Genomic DNA, 15,932 nt, shown 5'->3' on the forward strand with positions numbered 1-15,932 from the left:
CCTTTACATGTACACTATAAGATTTGTTTGAAAATGTATTCATTTATCTGAAAATTCAGGCTTATAACTGAGTCACTGCATTTAACAAACAGGTTGCAGTCTGTTTCATGTTTGAACAGCACTAAAATAAAATATTACGGCTTAATGTTCCATTAATATAACATTCTTCCATGCTTAATGTGTGAATCCTAACCCTAATAAGTAAGACGTTTTGTTGAATATTCCCATAAAAATGGTATGTTTAAAAATCGATTCGGCCGCATATCGAATCGATTCGAGAATTGTGCGCTGTAATATCGCAATATATTGCAGAATAGATTTTTTTTAAATACCCCTAGTTCGGAAATATGCGCTGAAGTGCACTACACTGAGACTGTTCAGAGAGTGAAAGTGCGCTCCGCTCCCATTAATTTCCAAACGCACCGCTACTTGTGTTTTGTGGCTAATGTCAACGTTAACCGGTCTAAGAACCACCCCTTAAGAAAAGCCCCAGACCAAGCATCACTCAACCGCAAACTTCAGATAAAAAGTTAATAACTTACCAACGTGAGAATTATCCATGATACAAGAATGGTGAATGACAATGTTTATATCCCCTGTCAGGCCGCGACCCTCTTATCTTGCTAGTACCGTTTCCATCTCTTACTGCCCGGCGCACTGTGTCCCAAGTCGGAGAGCCCAGCGCACTGGCACTCCGTTAATGGTGCTGTCTGAATTTACGAACGGCAAATTCGGGCAAAGTACGGAGTTTTCAAACGGTTGGAGTGAACCAGTGCACGCTCGGTGCGTATATCTGAACACGTACTAATTTTGGGTCTTTCCCAAAGCTACATTTCACATTAGCAATTAGCATGCTCAGCAACTCCCTGTTTGCTTTTGGTGAAAGCGCTCCTTGTTCGCGGGTTACTTTATTTGTCAGCGCGGAGGAGACAGAGCTGCATGAAATGCGTCATTGAAATGTTATTAAAATGAGGGGCGTTCCTAAGTGTGTTTTGGGTTGAGCTATTCACCTATTGGTTGATCAACATGTCTATGTCAGACTGTGCCACAGCAAGAGCTGAGAATTCACACACACGAAAGAGTAGATTTTGTCGTTTATAGGAACTTGTGTGAAATTGTTGAGCAACTAGACATTTAAGTCGCAAGTTCTGGTGACAGTGAACAAGTTGATCGTCCATTGCTGGTGCTCTACATGCAAGCCGTCGAGACTTCCTTGTTCACCAACCTGCTTGGTGTGAGGGAAAAAACACGGCACGAAAGACAGTTTAGTTCAACCCAAGACACACTTAAGACCGCTCCCTCATTCGAATAACATTTCATGCTGACAGCGTCTGCTTCATGAAATAAATAAATATGAGAGCAGCGTGTTTTTATTCATTGATTGATATTTAATTCTATTTATATATTTGTTTTTATATTTATGGTATTTTTGTATCGTTTTTTATTTTTGTATTTATTTTTTACTTGTATTTATTTTGTTATTTTTATTTAAAGTAAATTCTACCTCCTTATAGTTTCTCACAGTGTTTGAAAGGCAGCAATCGTTTGTAAAGATTTGTCTTCCTTCTAAACATGCTGTTGGGGCTTGTCAGTTGCCGATTGTTTGGACAATGCAATAATTTAAAAAAGAAACTGCTGCGTGCACTCCTGCCCTGTTATTGCTTCACACATTGTTTTGCGTTTCAGTTTGATATTCAGCTTGCTTGTGCAATCTTACATTTAGATTTTCTTAAATTTTTTATACAAAACAAATGTTTTTGGTGTGGAAAATTCTATTTTGAGTTCAGTCTTCGGTCCTCATTTTGATGAAGTACGGTCTATAAAGGACACTGTGCAGATTTTTTCCCCAAAGTTCGTTTATATTAAAACCCAATTTAATAATTTAAATAATATGCAAAAAAAAAAAAATTCTATTCTATCACATCACCGTAATTTTTTTTAAATATATATATATCGTAGGTCTAGTAATTGCTATATATTACATTGTAGTGCTTAGGTCGTGCCGTGCCTTACAGGAGGCTGACATGTTTCACCATCATCTTTCTGCTATGGTGCGGAATCGGATACCCAAAGAAGAACTTTGCCAATGTAGTAATTGGTGGTAGGCTTGCGAAGTTAGGTTGGTTAGGCACTATATTGTACACACTGTCACATTAAGCAATTTTAGAAGCCTACTTTTATTTCTTTACTTTTCAACGTTCAAAGGCTTTTGTTATTGTGTTAAAATGTTGTCAATGTATGTTATTTTTGTAAATTTGGTCATCTACTTTTATTTTCTCTGCTTTGCTTCTGAATGTCATTAGCTGTTGTGTTTGTAAATACTTATAGGTGTTGTCTTTGCCTGTGTGAAACACATTGAGTTGCTTTGTGAATGAAATATGCTTTATCCAGTAAATAAAGCTGCCTTGCCTTACCTGCCTTATATTGGCTTTGTAAACCAAACATTACGTACAATGAAACTTGTACACTTTTGTTGATGCTGTGTTTTTTGTGCTTGATGGTGGTGTTATGAATTGGCAAAATGCCTTCCTTCCATAAAAAGGTGCTTCTGAAGTACTGTAGATACAATGGAGATAAAAAGATGTATTTTGTATTTTGGGGTGAAGTTCAGTGATGAAAAATTATTAAATATTAAATTTCCACAATGGTATATTTGTTAATAAATTGTGTTTACAAATTCTTAAGTAATTGGTATTAAATAAAGTTGATCAGTTCTGTCTTAGTTTATGTGATGAACATGCATCTTCGTTGAGTATGTTGAATCGGCTGAAAACCACCCTCAATGCCCAGAGAACTTTTAAACTTTGCCCTGATAACAACCCGGATGGTCATGGCATCCATGATTTCCATAAATATTTTGAAATGTGAAATTTTAACTTGTATGTGTAGCTGTAGCAACCAACTGTGAAGTCTTCCATAGCAATATCCTTGCACACTGATGCCAGTTTTTAATGCAGTGCCGCCTGAGGGCAATGTCACGGGACATTCAAAGTTCGTTTTCTGTTTACTATACATGCGGAGATTTCTCCAGATTGTCTGAATCTTTTGATGATAGTATGGGCTGTACATAATGAAATCCCTAGATTCCCTGCATTTTTATGTGGAGAAATGTTATCCTTTAAACTGTTAGACTATTTGCTCACGCAGTTGTCTACAAAGTGGTGTACATCACCGCATTCCTTGCTTGTGAACAACTGTACCTTCTAGGGGATGCGCCTTTTATCACCAATCATGACACTCACCTGTTTCCAATTAACCTATTCACCTGTGGAATGTTCCTAACAGGTGTTTTTGAGCATTCCTCCATTTTCACAGTCTTTTGTTGCCCTGTCTTAGCTTTTTGGGAACGAGTTGCAGGCATCAACTCCAAAATGAGAGAATATTTGCAACAAAACAATGATTATTTTGACTATGAAATATCACGTCTTTGTATTCAACTTGAATGTGAGTTGAAAAGGATTTGCAAATTATTGTGTTCTGTTTTTTATTTATGTTTTACAAATTATCCCAACTTCATAGAAATTAGGATTTGTACTTTGTACATGCTTTCAGACCTCCCACTGTACCCTAGTTTTCTTAAGTGGGATGTGTCAACCTGGGAAACTTGTGCCCTTGCCTGCTTCCTATCAACCGCCAGCTGCAAGCTGCGGTACTGAAGATTTTTTTTTTTCCTGTACACACACAGCCTCACCACCACCATTATATGCTTTTCGACACACACACATTTACACACGGGAATGTCAACTGCTGTTTTCAAAAGCGGGCAACTAAAAGCTGAGCAGGCTGTCTTGCAAAGTTGATCCTAGTTTTCAGTGCACCGAGAGGCACAGTTTGGAACAATTTAGGTTGTGCACATAAAATGTGGTTTTCTGTTCTGGAGATGTGTGGAATCAAAGAACAGTCTTGTACAGTATGCAGCACTGTGCATGTCCTAAATCCATCACTGCTTCCCTTCCCTAATTATAGTGTAGTTTTAAATAAATGATCAATTATTTTTCTATTTTAAGTACACAAAGTGGTACCAAGATTTCAGTTTGGCCTTTCCACAAGATAAGGTTTCAGGAAAGTCTTGATGAAAAGCACAGCTGTTTCAGGTTTGCACTTACTGTTTATCTTGAGGTCTATTTGATTTAGTCTTTTGACTTGAATATGATTGGGAATTCACTTAGAATCAACATATTACACATTTTGGCAATCAATTAATAAAAAAAAGTTTTGCTAAGACTAGTTAACTGTGTAAAATTTCTCTCCATGTTCCTGTACTTGGGTAGAACAGATAACAGCTTGTAGTTCTTCATTCTTTCTATTAGAGACGGTCTGGTCTGCAGACAGGGGCCACCATTTATGAAATTACACATCTCTTGGGAGCAATGAAGTTGAGTCTTGAGTGCTTCTTAAATTATACAATTTGCATATGGACAAATTATCCGGTTATCGGGCCCGATTTCCGATGACGTGATCAGATCGGGACATCTCACGCGGCTTCGTCTGTCCTTCCTCCCTTTTCTCGGTCTCTCCGTTGGTCTCTTGAGGCCTCCCTGATTTTATGTTTTTTGGATTTGTTGGGGTCTGGATGTTTCTTGGGCTGGGGAGGAGTTCTGGTGGGGGGTGTCTGGTCGGTGCTAGATTTCACCTTCCTTGGTTTTCTTCGGTCCCCTCGGGTCTCCTGGTGTTCGATTTAGGTGAACGGTATGAGATTTTTTTTTCTAATAGGTTTTCTGGTGAGCTAACAAATACACACACGCACGCACGCACGCACGCACGCACATACACATACTCACCCACACACAAAAAAAAAAAAAAAATGTATGTATGTATATATGTATATATGTATGTATATATGTGTATATATATATATATATATATATTTAAAAAAAAAAAAAAAAAAAAAAAAAAAAGAGCAATGATGATGACATTTCCGAATGAACAATACTGAGCTCTTTAAAAAAAAAAAAAAAAAAAAAGATCGGGACATCCCTAGTCTGTTTGTCAAGTGAAATCTTCAAACCTTATCCAGATTAAGATTGTAAATACACTTAGCCTACAGCTCAACCAGTATCTGGTCGTGTATGCTTAATATTTTTTGCAGTATTTTGTAGTTTTGTTGAACGTCTTTGTGTATGTGTTTAAAATATGAGCATGTGCGTCGGGCAGTGCTGGAAAATAATGGTGGACACACAAAATATTGACCCTTTGGGTGTTTTTACTTACGGGTGTATTCACATTTGTTGCCTGTAGAGCTGGGGGAAAAAGTCGACCAAATTGAATAAGTCAACTTTAAAAATAAGTTCACTTAAATTTTCTGCCTCGAATCTCCACTGGAACTACTGTATGTTTGGGCTGTCCATGTTTTATCCATGGACTTTTTTTTCCAGATGCATGCAGTATTGAACGCAAAAAGCACTTGGGCTGTAATTATTCCAAAATATAACCTGCCACTCGGTTTTAGGTGTGTATCACTTAACCAGTAGAGGGCAGTCATGCACTAAACGTGCCCAGAAGAAGACAGGAACAAGTTATTGACCTTATTAGCCTCATTTAGCTAACAGCTAGCCGCCTCTACCCTTTGTTACTCATGGAATAATGTTGAAGCATAGTCTGTAAGTGACATTTAAGACACTATTACATGTGTAATGTAGACATAATCATGTATGTGTGAACTAAATGGTAGTTAGAGTTTGTTTATCTTAAGTGGTACTCGCTAGCGCGCTAATATTAATCGCAATTGCTGACCATTTAGCATAGGCTTTGTTTATTCATGGTATAATGCGAACATCATCTGTAAGTGACTTTGTAGTGCTGTCAAAGTTAAAGCGGTAACTCATTGATTAATCACAAAAAATTATCACATTAATCATGTATTAACACAGATTACTGGTAATCACACGATTAATTTTGACCACAGATGATCCTTTAGCTTGACAGTGGATGTTTACGTTAAAGGTAGCACAGGTTGTGTTTGAGCAATAAACATAACAACATGCATTAAAGTAAAGCATTAAATAAATGTTTGCGTATGACATTCAGAATATTTGTTCATGTCAAAATATTGGGGTAATTTTTTTCTCCATTTTGAATTATGCAAGTAATTAACTGATTACAAAAAAAGAGGAGGATGAGAGTGTGCAGCGGATCAAAAAATGTTGAAGACATCCTCATAATATTAAATGTAGAAAGAATGAACACATAACTGGTGCTCTTCAAATTTTGTGGGCAACGAATGTTGATAAAAAAAAAGCCTTTTTAATTAACTAATTAATCAATTAGTTGACTATTTGATGGACTGCTTTTTGTTTTAAACAGCGCTTTATCAACAACCATATGGTGCCCAAAATCTTCACACACACATTCATACACCAGTGGTCGGCTGCTGCCATGTAGGACGTTGCCAGGTCCATTGGGAGGAAATCGGGGTTCAGTGTCTTGCTCAAGGACACTTTGACATGGTCTCAAGGGTTGAGGATCAAACCCACAACCTCACGGTTGGGAGGTGACCACTCTACCACTGAGCCATGCCGCCCCCTCTGGAATAATCGATAGGATAATTGATTTAAAAAAGATTCAAAAGTACTACAATCAATGCAATAGCTTTATTTTGAGGGAACAATACATTTGCACTATGTCTCATGAAAAGATGAATTAAATAGCTGCAGAAGGTTTGGAGATGTGTACTAGTGTACTCACTTTTATGACATACTGTATGTTTAAGATGTAGCATCAGATGATGTGTTTCATGTTTTCGTACTGCTATTACTACAATTACCAAAGAAGACTTGTTGGGGAGTATATAAATGTTGAATAAGATTAGCAGTGACAATTGGCAATAGAATAATAGTGTTAGTTCAGTTTATGTTTTGGTGGGTGATGTTTTTGACTGACTTTTGTATTATACTAAAGCTTCCTGTTGATTACTTTGTTCACATTTCATTTAGCTTGTAATTAAATTGGACATTTTAGGTGCATTCACATTGGAGGAATGAATGAGCCCATTGATGGGGCATAGCAGGCCTGCTACATCAAGAAATGAGTGTAGGGCTGTGGGTCAATGCATTGGCACACTGAATACCAGCTTCAGCAATAGAAGCTTTGTCCCTATCGCCGTTGCCAGTGTAGCATGCTTGAAGGACTGTTCTACCTTTACCGCTAGAGACAGCAAGTCCTCTTCCAAAACACACCCGTATTCAAATGTGTTGCCCAAACCTAACCTTTGAACAGCAAATAAGGTGCAAATGTTTTTGAACAATCTCACCACTCACCACCACCTGTAATCTGCATCAGACACCAACAACCGCATCTTGCACAACTGTTGCTCTAGATCACATGTGTCAAGAGGGCCTGAGTCCTGCATGTTTTCGAGGTTTCTTTACTCCAATACACCTGATTCAATAATCAGGATAATTATCAGGCTCCTGCTGAGTTTGCTGATGAGCTTAAATGTGAATCAGCTGTGTTGAACGTAGGAAAGCTCTAAAACATGCAGGACACAGGCCCTCAAGGACCGCACTTTAACACCACTGTTCTAGATTGAGTTAACCCTTTTAATTGACACAAAAATTTTAAACCCAAATTCCCATTGCTGTAAATAAACCTGTTTAGAGGTCAAACTTAATCTTTCAATGGGTTGAAATCTCAAATGATGTACTTACCTGCTATTAGAATTTTACTTTCCAGTGGTCATTCAGAAGTTTCTGAATGTTTAGGCCAGGGTCAATATATTTTTCCTAAGTTACTGGTAGCTACAGACCTTTGAAAGATTTACGTACTGAAACTTTAATCGTGGTTGTCTCGTGATATCAAACTGGCAACTTTAAAATTGCTGTAAATGTGTAAATTTTTTAGGTATAGTCATGTTATCATTTTAAAGAGAAATACGGTAAGTGTAGAATTGGATTAGATTAGATCAATAATATATTTTTGATAATCTGTTAATCGTTTAGATACTATATTAAATTAATATCTGAGTTCCGGTGTCCTCCATGAAAGCAGACTGATTCTTTGTGTTGATTCAAAATAAAACATTTGCTCCTATTTTGGAAAACAATGATCAACATGTTTGCCAATTTTATGACATGTTAAGGACCAAATCAGTGAAAATACGTCCTTTTATGGAAATTAAAACATATTTTTTAGTAATTGAAAATATTTGACAGATAAATCCATCCATCAATTTTCTTAACCGCTTGTCCTCACAAGGGTCGCGGGGGTGCTGGAGCCTATCCCAGCTGGCTTCGGGCAGTAGGCGGGGTACATCCTGAACAGGTTGCCAGCCAATCGCAGGGCACACAGAGACGATCAACCATCCACACTCACAATCACACCTATGGACAATTTGGAGTGTTCAATTAACCTGCCACGCATGTCTTTGGAATGTGGGAGGAAACCGGAGTACCCGAAGAAAACTCACACAAGCACGGGGGGAACATGCAAACTCCACCCAGGAAGGCCAAAGCCCGGACTCGATCTCACGTCCTCAGCACTGAGAGGCGGACTTGCTAACCACCGTCAGCCACCGTGCCGCCACAGATAAATCAATTATTAAAATAATCGTTAGTTGCAGCCCTAATGTACACGCACACACACGCACACTTCCCCCACACACACACACATAGTGCTGCTCAAGTGCTGTTTGTGAACCCTGCAAGCATGGTCAGATTTTTTGTATAAAATATTAAAATAACCTTATTAAATGCTTAGTCATACCCCAATCTACAATGCTGACGTTGAAAATAATGGACTTGAACAAAAAGAATGATAATATTGTCATTCATTCTTGAACAAAAGTTGTTGATTAAGAAAAACTCAGATTTCATGAGTGCAAAAATACGTGAACTTCTCACTTTATCGGACATTGCACCTCCTTTTGTAATGAGAACTCTTTCTTTAGTGATTTATCAGTCTTTCACATCTACTTTGGGGGATTTTTGTCACTCTTCCTTGCAAAATGCAGCCAGTTGAGAGAGGTTGGATGGGCGTCTAGCATAAACTGCCCGCTTCAGGTCCCGCCACAGTATTTTGAAAGAATTTAAGTCAGGATTTTGACTGGGCACATCCAGAACATGAATCTTGTTGTTCTTCAGCCATTCCTTGGTTGTATTGCTGGAATGCTTTAGATTGATGTCATGTTGCATGATCCATCGTCTACCAGGCTGTAACTTCACAAAGGACCGCTTCAAAAATGTTGTAGACGTCCTCTTAACATTAAATGAAAAATATATTTATATACCGTATATATATAAATGTATGTGTATATGTATATGTATATGTAGAGAGAAAGTGCCGCTCAATGCTGTGGAGTTTATAGTTTCAGTTTAATAGACCATTGTTATTGTGAACTCAAAGCTGACCTCCTCCCTCTGCGTCTCTTTTTTAGTAAGTTCAGAGGGATTTAGAGATAAATGGAGCGTATACTCTGAGACAATAGCATAATGAAGCAGATAACCCCAAATGTCTAGTTGACATAATTTGGGTGTACTTGCAGTTTACCACAGACCTGCTCCTTCCCTGCCCCTTGAGCACTTTCTTTTCATGTTGAAATGTTAGCGAAACTCATGATCGTAAGAAAATGTTAACATTTCCTTTGTTTGTATCAAACTGGCTCACTTTTTTCCCCTCCCTGTCCCCCACCAGAAGCTGTTCAAGATGAAGGCTATTAGCTGCCACAACTAATGCCAAAGTCCTCTGACAAGAACAAGGCATCCTGACCTGGCAACATACGAATGGCCCAGAGAAGCCACCATATTGACATTCAGGTTTTGCATGACCTGCGCCAGAAGTTCCCTGAAGTCCCAGAGGGGGTTGTGTCCCAGTGTGTTCTGCAGGTAAGCAGATTTTCAATTATTCATGCAAGCAAGAAATATTCATGGAAGGATACAGAGTAAATTTTAACAAGGCTACTCGAAGAGAGACAGTAGTGAATGACTTATGTCATTGTTGCGATAAAAGCTTGATGATTCATGTGATTATAGACTTCCGGCTCACGAAGAATATGTCACAGCTAATAAACAAATTTGATTGCATGTTTCGTTTTGAGCTGGGCTGAAATCACTTTCAACGGCCGAGTGACAAGACCAACTTTCTTCCAAAAGAAATTGGGTGTGGCTTCCCAGGTTAGCAATACATCCATAAGACGTAATTGGAACTTCCTGCAGTTTTGACTGTTTGAAAAATCCTGGGTGTGCCTGATTAGTAGATCAGCTTCCGCATTGGTTTGCGTGGGCGTTAACATTTGCACCCATTTTATATGTGCAAACCTACACTGCAACATCCCCACAATCTGTTTGTGACAACACGAAATTTAGCGCCTGCTATTTGGGAGTAAATCTGGCACAAAAAGTGCCAAACTTAATGGTGTATTTAATTGTTTGTAATTGTAATTGAATACCTAAATGTACAAAAAAAAAGTCATTAATTCAATTTAAAAAAAAAAGAAGCACTGTTTAATTATTTCATGGTCTGTGTTGCAGTGCTTCAAATTTTATTTTATCTGTCAAAGTCACCCATCATTAGGGAATTTCCATATTCCAGCTTTCTGGCTGATCGCTTAAACATTTGTGGTGTCAAAGTAAATACCTGGGGTCAAAAGTCTTCAACATTGCTTTTGCAACTTACTGCACAGTATAAATGGACACTATTTCTTTGGAGATTTTCAGCACGAGTGACATTTGCTTGTCCCCTCCAACCATGACTACTTTATTGTCACAGGAAAAACAATGTAAAATGATTGTCTCTCCTTTTCGTAGCGAGACTGAAAGAAAAGTGAATGATTTCAACCAGAATCTAATAACTACTTATTAATTGTGGATGGATGGGTACAGTATCTAATAATTATAACTTATTAAATAAACTAACCTTTGTGTTTTTTTCTCTGTCCGTCTCTCTTTCAGAATAACAACAATCTAGACGCGTGCTGTGAATATTTGTCCCAGGTCAGTCCAGGCTACTTATATAGTGAAGAAGGAAACATCACATTTTCTGACGACCCCAGCTTGACCAGGCTTCGTAATCACATGACCCAGCTGAACCTGGGCCTGCAGTCTCAGAATGTGTATGTGGCCCCAGTGCGAGACGGCCTGAGAATGAACGGCAGCCGGACTCTGGCCCATAGCCTGAGCGAAGGGCCCCTGCAGACAGGCCAGGGCCCGAACAGTAACTTCTTTCAGCAGGAGCCGCAGTCCGCTCCAGTTGAAGGGCCTCCCAGTCTCAATGTGTTTAGTGTGATGGAGCCCTCGCGCAAACCGCAGCCTCCACAGCACCTCGGACTCTACCCTCTGGGTGTCAAAGGAACGACCATGGGTCTCCAGCAAACACCACGTTTCAACCCTATTACCGTGACGCTAGCTCCACATATTCAGACAGGCCGCAACACTCCTACTTCGTTACACATACATGGCGGGCCACAGTCAGGTCTAAGCAGTCCACAGGGTAACTCTATCTACATTCGGCCCTATGTAAGTCAGTGTGGTACGACGCGGCAGAACCAGCAGCAGGGAGGCAGGGCCCAGTATAGCCCCACCTCTCAGCCTCAGCAGCAGATCTATCAGATCTCTCATCCTTCGTCCTTGTCAGGGTCATGGTCCGGCCCTCCGCAATCCTCTTCCTCACATACCTCACAGCATCATACCCAGGGCCACCAGACATCTCATGTCTACATGCCAATCAGCTCGCCCACAAATTCCCAGGCACCCTCCATTTTCCCCTCTGGAAATCAGCCGTCCTCATCTGGCGTCTCGTCCTCTTGCTCGTCTTCCTCGTCGTCCTCCTCTTCCTCGGTCATGCCCACCTCGCTGTCTGCTATCAGCCAGTACAACATCCAGAACATCTCCACCGGCCCGCGAAAGAATCAGATCGAGATCAAACTTGAATCTCCTCAGAGGAGCAACTCTACCACAACAACGGCTGTGCTGCGAACAGGTGGTGGCTCACGTTCCTCGTCCACTTCATCCTCCTGCCCTTCCTCCTCTTCCTCAACTGGGGTTTCTACTGTCCCTAGCAACCCGCTCTCTATTGGAGGCTCAGGTCTGAGCCGTAGCCAGCCCACTGTTTACATATCTGCTAGCCCGCCCACTGCTGCTACCATGCCTTCTGAGGAGGCTAACATGGCCTCAGCTGGATCCCGTTCGCAACCCAAGTTTTACATTTCAGCAAATGCCTCCAGTGATGACAGTGGGGGTAGGAACCCTCCCACAGTCTACATCTCAGCTAACCCTCCACTGCAGGGGCCGCCAGGTGCAAGGAACATTGGGGGCCAGATGAGCATGGGCCCCGCCTATATCCACCACCATCCACCTAAATCCCGGTCCTCAGTGGGAGTGGGAAACACTGCTTCCTCGCCACGTGTGGTGGTGACTCAACCCAACACAAAATATACTTTTAAAATCACTGTGTCCCCCAATAAGCCCCCAGCAGTGTCCCCTGGGGTTGTGTCTCCAACCTTTGAGCCCAGCAACCTCCTCAGCCTACCGCCAGACCCTCACTTTGCGGAGCCAGACCCCCTCCATCTCTCAGACCCCCTTTCACCACACAACGAGAGACCAAGCGAGCCTCGCAGACTCAGCATGGGCTCTGATGATGCAGCATACACACAAGGTAAGCCACTGTGAGCCTTTACTCACACAGTAGAAGGGATAGGACAGGAATCAACTTCATGAATAGACAGCTTACTGATGAATAAGCAGGTTTAGCCTCAGCTGTCTTGTATTAAAGAAAAAAAAGTCGCCCAGCATTAACTGTAGCATTTTATTACAATGAATGCTGCTTGATTGTTTTATGTGCAAGGGAAATTGGAGACTTTGAATTGCCATATTGTACATGTGACTGTGAATGTAAGTTGTCAGGCTGTCTTATGTCGGCCCAGCAAATGACTGATGACTTATTTGTCCATGTTTGCCAAATTTTAGGGATACACTCAATGTCCCCGTGATGGGCACACGCGTTGTACACAATGAAGGCATTTATGTATTTTGCAACTTGGTTTAATACCAAAAAAATGGGCTAACATCAGTCCTTTAGCATTGTGAACATTTTGATCAAAGCTTTACTAGCAGGTAAAATAAAATAGGCCTTATCCTTGGAACAAAATTATTGGCAAAGGTCTATCTTCGCAGCTGTTTACCAAAGTAAAAGCACAGAAATCAGTTGATTTAAAAAAAAATAATAATAATTATTCGACTGTTAAAAAATTTAGGTAGAATTTCGCTGCAACCATGGAAAGGTGCTGTTGATTCAGTCTCAAATGGTTTATAGTTTAAAGCAGTGTTTCTCAAATGGGGGTACATAAAGGCACTCCAGGAGGTACGTGAGATTTTAAAAGAATAATTAAAACATCACATCCATGGAAAAATGCTTTAAAAATAATTACTAAATTATGCAAATACATCAGTAAAATGTAAGTTCATAAAATAAATTGTATTCAACTTCATTATCCTAAAAAAAACGGAGTCTCCCCATAGCAGAATGGTCGACCCAACCTGTCATATGCCGCATAGCATAAGATGTGAATCATTTCAAAACTTTATTTAAAATTAAAGTAGTTATTTATTTTTGAGAAAAGATCTTTACTGTGACCCCAAAGGAGAACTGTTGGTAAAAATGTTTTGTGCACAAATCTATAATTAATTTAATTATTTCTTTCTTTTTTTAGTAACATCTTTTTATTTCCAAAAAGTTCAAGAAATTAATGAAATGAAGTTCCAAAGTTTAATTTTAATTGTTTAATTTTTACAACGCCCTATTTTAAGTATTTTCGGTTTTTCACCCAAAAATGCTTTGCGCTGGTTAGGGGGTACATCATTGAAAAATGATTGAGAACCACTGGTTTAAAGAATAACATGGCATCTTGTTCAGCCAGCCAGAGGACACATAGAAGAGGGTAATCGAGGCCTTGGGCTTTTGATTGTTACAAGATTCAAATCATTAAAGGTGTATTCAAGGATCTTCTCAAAGTAGAGGTCAAATGTCACTTTTTTTAAAATACGCACGCGGAAGACCATCCTACCAGCTCTCCTGCTCGTCCGGGGGAAACGCCTATCAAATGTCGGGAGCGTGCAAGCTCATCTTCATCAGTCTCTGCAGCCAGCCTTACTTCATAGACGGATGTCCATTTTCAAAGTATGAGGTGAGATCGGTGGAGCTACAACGATGACTGGCTGAATCCGAAGCTTAGCGGCTACATGCTACAAACACTCGAAGAGCGCATGCGCAGCTCGGAACGAGAATGCACGACTTCATTAAGGCAGATTGATTGACGGGATCGAGAACCAATCGTTAAGTTGGTTCACCTGGCAGACGCAGATCCTTGGATACATCTTTAACCCGGGTGATTCAGGAACTGATCAGCTCTAGATGATTTACACATTTGGAGCCTAATTTTTTTTTAGGTTTTTGAAAATGACAATGTTATTGCTTACATCTCATCGTTACAAACGGTGAACATGTGTGGTAAGTGTTCATGTCCAAGTATGTGCATGACATAACAACAATGGCGGACCACTGTGCTGAGTACAAGCGGTTTGATACTTAAGCATTTTTAAACTGTTTTATAGGCCATTGTAAAAGAAAATCATGTTACAATGTTATTGTCTGTGCATAGACCTTTTTTTTAATGCAAAGAGAAAAAAACGTGGTCATTGTCATATAAACATCCCCTTTTTAAAGATTTGATGTTGTTATGGTTTATTTTAATGCTTATTTAGTAAATTCATGTGACTGAAGAGTGAACTTTTCTTTATACAACATGCACATTAGTTTTCAGGATCAAAGTCTTGTTGTTGGAGCCATAATACTTTTTTTTTTAATACCGCTGACAACTCTGAATTGTTTTCCATTTGTCCCTGCCAAGAAGCTCATTTTACCACAAAGTAAGCTCTATTAGAATCATTTGTTGTTGGGAATGTACAGTCAGTTTAGAAAGTAGTCTGATAAAAGCAAAGGTGACTTATTCTGAGCCCCTGTGGGATGACTAGTGTGACTTGTCCAGTAGATTCTGCTCTTGCTGCGACTGCCAGAGCACAGCAGATCCTATAGTGAGTCAAATGTGTCGGTGCACACAAGTGTTTCCTTATTTGGGCTTTTGACTAAATTACATGTGAGTCACTAGCTGTGATTCTTACATTGCCGTCACTCCCAATGGGAGGGTCTTCACAATGGGCCTCTTTTGCTGACCCCCATCAGCACCATGCTCTTTGCTTTTTCTTCAAAAATATCGCAGCTGATCACTGTCTTGTTTTTTTCTAACCTTATTTGAATGTTGCTCATAAAAATTCCAATCCTCACATAGCTGTGAATTGTATGCAATACATTAATTCAGACTATGGTCATGTTAAGAGTTGCCACAAATGTAGTCACTCCATGGAAGTCATTTGTATTAAAATGGATGGTTTCCCAAACAAAAAGCCCCTTTGATTCTGTTAGTCTGTAGGCTCAGTTGAATCACACACTCTTTCAAAGGTAACACTTGACACCTTATCACATCGTGAGGTTGCAGACATTCCAGGCTCTGTTACATAACTAAATGAGGCACAGCCTGTTAACATATCTGTCAATGAAAGGTACTGTGCTTCTTTTTCTCAGCATTGTTGGTCCATCAGAAGGCCCGCATGAAGAGGCTGTGGGATGAACTGGAGCTAAAGAAAAAGAAGCTGGAAAAGCTAAAAGAGGAAGTCAATGAGATGGAGAATGACCTGACAAGGAGACGACTGGAGAGATCAAACTCTGCCTCCCAAATTCCCTCAGTAAGCTTATTTCTGTGATTTTACAGACCAAGACCAATGGGCAAAGATACAGTGATGGGCTGAGAAAAAGAATGTCAGTTCTTCGATGACGCCCACTGTTGGTGAATGAGGCCCATTGTGCCCTGACAACCTTTGCCACTACCTTTCTTCTATTCCAGGAATACATGCGGGTGACTTTATTGAAACAGACGGGATAGTAGTTTC

General features: G+C 39.9%; 1 protein-coding gene across 3 annotated transcripts in view; it reads left to right on the plus strand.

The window, feature by feature from the left end:
• Nucleotides 1–15,932, plus strand: part of tab2 (TGF-beta activated kinase 1 (MAP3K7) binding protein 2) — a 48,988-nt gene that overhangs the window by 26,578 nt on the left and 6,478 nt on the right. For all 3 annotated transcript variants that reach the window (XM_086061844.1, XM_086061846.1, XM_086061845.1), the window contains 3 exons: nucleotides 9,628–9,818; nucleotides 10,884–12,585; nucleotides 15,568–15,728. In XM_086061844.1, the coding sequence (XP_085917970.1) occupies nucleotides 9,717–9,818; nucleotides 10,884–12,585; nucleotides 15,568–15,728 (1,965 nt within the window). In that variant the 5' untranslated portion in view covers nucleotides 9,628–9,716. The remainder of the gene's footprint in view (nucleotides 1–9,627; nucleotides 9,819–10,883; nucleotides 12,586–15,567; nucleotides 15,729–15,932) is intronic.

This window comes from Leptonotus elevatus, chromosome 18 (assembly GCF_054856555.1).
Source record: "Leptonotus elevatus isolate MCC_2025b chromosome 18, RoL_Lele_1.0, whole genome shotgun sequence".
In the NCBI taxonomy this organism is placed as follows: Eukaryota; Metazoa; Chordata; class Actinopteri; order Syngnathiformes; family Syngnathidae; genus Leptonotus; species Leptonotus elevatus.